This window comes from Drosophila elegans, unplaced genomic scaffold (genome assembly GCF_018152505.1).
Source record: "Drosophila elegans isolate 14027-0461.03 unplaced genomic scaffold, ASM1815250v1 contig_814, whole genome shotgun sequence".
NCBI classification, from domain to species: domain Eukaryota; kingdom Metazoa; phylum Arthropoda; class Insecta; order Diptera; family Drosophilidae; genus Drosophila; species Drosophila elegans.
The window spans coordinates 17,192,698-17,199,979 of NW_024546167.1; the positions used below are offsets into that span (position 1 = coordinate 17,192,698).

Sequence of the window (7,282 nt, forward strand, 5' to 3'; positions counted from 1 at the left end):
TCTCTAATCTCCCACCGAATCGGCGATGTTTGATAGCTTTGATAAGAAAACAAAGCAAACCGGTTGTTGGCCAACTGAGTTTTGGCTGATTGCCGTCTGGTCAAAACAAAACGGCTAGTTTGGTGGGCAATCGGGAATCGAACGTCGCGGAGAACACAACGCTGGCGCAGAAGAATAATGACGGCCAAGATTAAGTTGCGATCTCAGTTGCATTTGCTGACGGGTTTCATGGCGGGCTTTGTATTGGCCTTCGTGCTGCTCCTATTTGTCTATGATGTGAATAGGGTGACGCCTTGCTGGAGCAGTTCCTCCACGATGTCCACGGCCACGGCCAGGATTCAGAATATTCCACCTGACCGAATACTTTGCATGGTGCTCACCTGCCCGGAAAATGTGGAGAACTTGGCTCGCACGGTTCACGATACTTGGGGTCAGCGATGCAGTCGCCTGATCTTCGCCAGCAGTGAGGATTATGAGCCACTGGGCGTGGTCCAAGTGGTGGAGCCAGGAGGCGGTGGCTACGAGGATCTGTGGAACAAAACTCGGGAGGGTTTTCACCACGTTTGGGAACACTTTGGTCGCGACTACGATTGGTTTCTCAAGGCGGACGATGATACGTATGTTATATAAGCATTGATTTTCCCCGAAATCAATCCTATCTTAATGTGGTTTTTCCCAGTTATATGATCATGGAGAATCTGCAGCACCTGCTTAGCGGTTTCGATCCGGATACGCCCGTCTACTTTGGATACAAGATGTCACGATATAATGTGGTGAGTGATAAACGTTAAACATATTCCTCGTTAACTTCCGCCTTTGTGCTCATGTTTTGGTAATTGATGGATTTAATCGATTATAAATGTGATTTGCAAAATGAAAAATATTGGAAGTTGCTTAATAGTATTTGTTTAAAATTAAATGCTCTCATAAAAGCAACCTTACTAAATAAAATATACATGTTATGAATTTTAAAAATATTTTTCTTAGAAAATAAATTTTTAAATTTGCTTTTTTTTTAAAGAAGATTAATATAATGTTTTCTTTCTCTGTACATAAAATTTATTTGGTAAATGATCTAGTTGATCGCTGGCATTAGCTTCTAATTAACTGCTCATCTTCCATGTTAATGTCGCCCGCTTGTTAAGCTAATTTGAATTTCTAATTTCTATTCGGGGTTGAGCGTTAAGATTCGATTTTCGGGGCTAGTAAATTTATTTCTTCCGAGCTTAGCCAAAATGCTCCCGGCGAAAATAGTTTGCATATGTCAATAAATCAGTTGAACAAAAGTTTTTGGGGAAGTAAACTAGTAAAATATATTTGTTAAATATTTTACTTGGAATTTTAATAATAATAAAGGAATTGAATATGACCAATAACTGTTTGTATTCAATATTGCTCGCTCCACTAAATAATTTAAATAAATTTCGTTAATTACTGAAAGCTCTTTTAACTTTCTCAAATTGTTTATAGGATATTTGGCAAAGAAATGTGCTAATAACAAAACGCTCTTTGTTAGAATAACCGGTCCTCTTTTGTGAGTGTAATCTCATATAATAACTTATAGCGATTTTTTGTGTATTGCCTGCCCTGTAAACAAACATTAAATTTATTATTGGTACGATGATATCATACAGAAAAGTCGAGATCTTGACGGGGCCAAACGCTTCTTGTCTTGGCGTTTTCCGTGTGCATAGGTCAATCGGTGCCAGCGACAATAAGAAATTAAATTCCCATTAACAAGAGAAGCTGACTGCAGTGTGCAAAAGACTGATGGCAGTGCTTCAACTTGAGGTCATCATGATCACCAGCCACGCATCTTTCAAAGCCGCACCCTTTGGGCAGCAGCCAGAGATTTATTTCGCCTTTTGACATTTTCAAAAGTGTTGTGCAATCTCCCCGTGAGACGAAGTACAAATTTTCTTCTGCGCACATTTGTTAACACATAAATAAACAGATGAGTTATGGGAGAGGTCCCGCATCTGGTTGGCCAAAAAACTAAAATATTAAAATGTCTTCTTTGTTTCTTTGCTTCTGCTCATCTCACACTTTGAATGGAGTTTATCGCAGGCTGATTATTCCTAATGCATCATAAATGTTATAATGATTTGTGATTGATTGTTGTGATTATTTTACCTGACTATGCTTGCCTGTGTTTTTTTTTTTTGCTTTTGGTTTGAATTTTGCTATATTTGGTTTTTAGCCAATTAACATATTTTTATGCTTCTATGAATTATGCATTTGTTTTATGTGGTGCTATATGCACTTAGAAAAATTTGAAGGAAAGCCGGTTTACTTGTGTATTTAGAGGAAAATTAGAAATCAATATTGCATATGTAGAAAAATGTAAAAATGTATTTGGATTTCGGTTTAAATAAAAAACATGAAAATAATTGTTAATTTGACACACTTCAGCAATATGATCTGTCATAATCCCAAGACAAATGTGACAATTCACTAAATTCAATAACTCACTTTCATTAATTTGTGAGCTTTGCTTGTTTACAAGTGTGTTTGATGCGTATTTTGACACATCATTCCCTTCTGAGTAACCTCCAAAATAGGATTAAATACGTCTTGATCTCGTTGGTGGGGCTTGATATGTTAAAAACCGAACACCGTTACTAAAGTTTGGAATAACTTAGATATTGCGCGGTCTTTGATGTGAATATTCATATTCATGCTTCAACATTTCCATTTTCCATTTGTGTGGGACAGGTTTGGGTAGCTAATACGGGGTGTGTGCTATATTAATCTTAAAGTTTATGGAATATAATTTTTGATAATGGCTAATAATAATGTTTATTCTTTCAGAGCTATATGTCTGGCGGGGCTTCTTATGTTCTGAGTCGTGAGGCCCTCAATCGTTTTATGACGCAGGCCTATGAATCTGAGGTGATTTGTCCACAGCCCAAGAAAATGGGTATCGAGGACTTTTACATGGGCATATGTATGCAGAATGTGGGTGTACATTTTGTGGACTCATCACAGTCCTTAGATGGGGACACAAAGCCAAAGTTTATGCCTCTGGACCTGGAAAACTATATGTCGGAGGCAAATACAACAATTCCACAATGGTTGCGCCAGATGAGTTTTTCTCGGGTTGAAACTGTGAGTCCTGATATTAAAATGGATTTATGCTTAAAAAGTTTATATCGCTTCTTTATTACATTTTAGGGCTTGACATGTTGTTCCAATTTTTCTGTGGCCTTTCATTATGCCAGCCGCGAACGCATGTTTCTCTACGAGTTTCTAATCTATCATCTCAAAATTTTTAGTCCAAACCAGATTTTTGAAAGAAATGAGAGGAGTCAATTAACTTTATCCGAGTTGATCAGGCGATATCCCCTGGAAGATAATTCCAATATAAAAGACTTGCTACAAATGTCTGAAAAACCTGACAATTTTTAGTTGTTTATTTGTATTTTTATTTTTATTTTAGCCACTAAGATCTTAAGCATGTGATATGAATTTATGAATATAAATTTTATAAAATCTGAACAAAATTGGCATGGTTTATATTTTTGGTTTTAATATGATTAATGTGATCATGATCATGACAATGTGTTAAACTAGACGAGACAATTATAATTAAGGTGATTCCACTTTTTACATTTATAATGAAGAAATATATTTTTCTTTAGACACCAAATCTTACACTTACCTTAAAAACTATAGCATACCTATAGGCATTTTTGAAGAATGTCCATTGAGTTAAAAATCATGGCCGCTAAATAAATATGGCGCCTTAAGATACCATTTTTTCAGCAGTGCCAGTTAAGTTTTATCATCTTCTGATAAGCTTATGCATTAAGGGGAAAATAACCAATTTAATACTTTGACTCGAAATTGACTAATCAAAAAAATAAATAATGTTTTGTTTTTAGTTTAACAAATCAAGTATGAAGAGAACAAATATATAGGAAGAAATCTTAATTATTAAAAAATGTATTTGACTTTAAAAAAATATTGTCATTACGGTCTTTAGTTAAAAATGATTTTTCCAAAAGCTTATGCCATAAAAAATTACTTCCAAAATACATTGCAATCAGCAAAGGGAATGCAGTGTTCACCTTTTAAAAAAATTCACGAATGGCTGTTTTTACGGTGATGCGGTTGTAATATTCCGCAAATGGTATTAAGTGGATGGCACATGGTCTGTAATATATTTTTAAAATTTATTGCACTAACCTCGCAAATTCTACAGGTATTTAATAACCACCAGGCAGCTATACATTGTCGAAATGGCTACGGCTACGTAGGGATTGGTTCGGCAAAGATAAAGGCTAAAGAGTGATAAGTATTGCTGGATAATCCTTCAATTGGGGCATTCTTGCATGAAGGGCTGAACTGCACTGGATTTTCATTACCAAAGTCAATGCCTCAGTTTTAACTTAATGCCTGCCTCACCTGCTTCAGTTTACCGAACTGAAACTTCAACTACAATGCGCTGCTGTTGCCAAGCCACAGTTAATTAAATCCAAAATCACGTACGCATGCTCGGTGTGTGTCAGTTGGCATTTCGACTCTTTTTCCTACCCGAGATCCGGTGATCGGAATGCCTTTGGCGATTAAGATGTTTTTTAGAAGTCGGCTGCGGCTGTCGTTGCTCTGGGAAGCTTTTTATGGTAAAATTGCATTAGAAATATCATAGATGGCACACGAAACATCGCTCGTTAATATATGAGATGCAAGTGAAAGGGAACTTGTTTAATTTTTTGCTTACTTACTAGGTACACTGTATGATTGCCCGGCTTGGGTTATAGTTAGGCATGAGCTCAGTGTGTTAATGGGTTAATACAAGTAATTGAACATAAGAGCGAAAAGCTCTATTGAGGAAACGAATTCGCCACAACACTTGTTCACACAGGGCGCTTAGTCGGAGCTGGGAGTGGGCCACAAGTGCACCTTGGAATCGCACTTCAGTGCACTGCCATGGATATGGGATGGGTTCGGACTTGGACTCTTCAACTTTTCGAACTCATTTTTCGCTTAATCGTTTATTAAACACTAAGTTAGTTTAATAAGTGTGGGAAACGTGTGTGGGTGCTTTATGTGCGTTTTGAATGCAGAGTTGTAAGCTTGGTTTTTGATTAATTAAAATATATGTAGACTACATAGAATGTTGCAAACATTGAAACAAAAAATCAATAATTGAAATTAATGAAGTAAATTTTCGACAATAAGATTCAAATATATTTTTTAATCAAAAATATTTTAAAAGCAAACATTGATTGGTTTTTGTTTGAATAAAATAAAATATATTTTACATGCACTTATCCATACTCATTTTGGATTGAGAGCAAGCCCTTAATGGGCAATGTTTTTTTTTTAATTCAATCAACTTAGATCAAAGAATCCAATTAGTTAGAAAATCCACTTAATTTACGAGACCTACCAGCTCCGCGCTGAAACTATTTGCTAACAAGCTAAGCTAACATGGCTACTAGTTGCAGCTACCTACTAGTTAATTCAGTTTACTTATTTGCCCAAGCTCAGTGGTGCTACGTTCAGAAAACGGCCGTCACACAGTGCGTATGCTTAATGCGTTTTGCTTTAACTTTGACTTACTCCAACTGCTGTTTGCTGCGAATCTGAGTTGTCGGTTTCAATGGCGCGTGTTCCATTTTGTGGGCCGACACAAGCTTCACAAGGGGCTCAGATTGGTTTTTGTTGCTGTTGCTGCTGCTGCTGCTCTTGTTATTGTCACCTGTCCGATTATTATTACTATTACTATTTTTATTTGGACGCATTGTGCGTTGTCGTTGTCGCTGTCGAGTCGCTTTGCCTGACCTTCGATCCACTCGCTCTCGATTTGCAAGCCATTAAAATTGATATTTCTCGTAGCTGAAATTGAAATTGTATCGAAATCCAAGCTGTAAGAAATCAATTACTTGAGGTATGCGTAACCGTGCCTCACTCATAAATTTGTTTTTTTTTTCTTTTTTGTGCCGTGAAAGTTGTTAAGCCATTTAAAATTATTGTTGTTATTTTGTGTTTTATTTTGCTGAGCAAGATAAATTAATTATTAATGTGGCTCGAATATTTGCCAACCATTTCACATAAACACTGAAATTATTGCTCATTTTTTTTACCCTTCACTTTTTTTGTGGGCAAGATACTAATGGCAGGAATGCGATATCATTGTTGCTGTCTTCCACTTTTTGTGTTCTGCGTGCGTAAATTGTTGTATAGCTGATCGAGAGCTTGTCTAGAACACGTAATTGCTGTTGAGGCCGAAAGTGTTTTGGGCTTGGTAGTACCATTAAATCTTCAAGGGGGTGCTCGAATTTTCAGCCCTGGACCCAAACTGAACTTGGTCTATTTTTGTGTTGCGAAACTTCAGGTTATACATTTTTAGAATACTAGAAAACTATATGTGTAAAAAACTAAACAATCAGCATAGTTTTTGAATGAAATCATTAAATAATTATCTGCCTCAGACAGCAAACAAAATACAAAGTCAAAAAGCATACAAAGCTACATTTTATTAAAAATAAACGTATACTTAATAATAAATAAACATCCGCTGCAATTTTGTTAGAAATCATTCCTATAAACTCTTTTTTTTAAGTATTTTTAGATGTCGAAGTTGTAGACCCTTTAGTCCGATATGGAAAACAAATTAAACGATGCAGAAAACAATCACTAGCAATAAGGTTTTGTCGGAGTCAGAGGTCTATATATTCTACTCAAATGTTCTTTCTTCGCTATTGTTGCACGTTAAGTGGATAATTGTCAATTTTGAATCAATAAACAGCCCACAGCTGCAGATACTAATCGAACTTAGTCAACTCCAAATTGTTCGCATGGAAGGCCTCATCGCAAAACCAAAAAAAAAATCATTTACTAGTTGCCTCATTGCACGCACAGATAAATCAACACTCAACGACAATCGGCAGCACATAAAAATTAATTAATTTAATTACTTATCTAAGTGAATTGCTTTGGAGTTTCGAGTTCTCAACTTATGCTTGTGTCAATACCTTTTTTTTTTTAATTTTTTATTAACGATTGAGCATAGCATGCTCAATTCATTTTTTCTTTTTCACTGTAGAACATTTAAAGTGCACTCAAATGTTACAAAAATGTGTGTTTTTTATTCCATGCGTGTTAAATTTAAGCTTCGATCGTTCTCTGGCTATAATAAATATTTATAGATGCGCCCGTTCTGCTAGATGCCTGACTTAAGCTCAGCTCAAATCGAAGATAAATAAGAATCTTAATTGATTTTAATGTGCACAGCTGCATTTGACGACTTCTGACTATTGACTGACATTCGAAC

The 7,282-nt window shown here is 36.0% G+C and overlaps 1 protein-coding gene across 1 annotated transcript; it reads left to right on the forward strand.

The window, feature by feature from the left end:
• Positions 1-135: 135 nt before the first annotated feature.
• On the forward strand, positions 136-3,478 carry LOC108147867 (glycoprotein-N-acetylgalactosamine 3-beta-galactosyltransferase 1). Its single transcript, XM_017274625.2, has 4 exons — positions 136-617; positions 680-773; positions 2,812-3,108; positions 3,175-3,478. Exons 1-4 carry the CDS (start codon positions 178-180, stop codon positions 3,406-3,408), a joined length of 1,065 nt encoding a protein of 354 aa, XP_017130114.1. The 5' UTR covers positions 136-177; the 3' UTR covers positions 3,409-3,478.
• Positions 3,479-7,282: the final 3,804 nt, after the last annotated feature.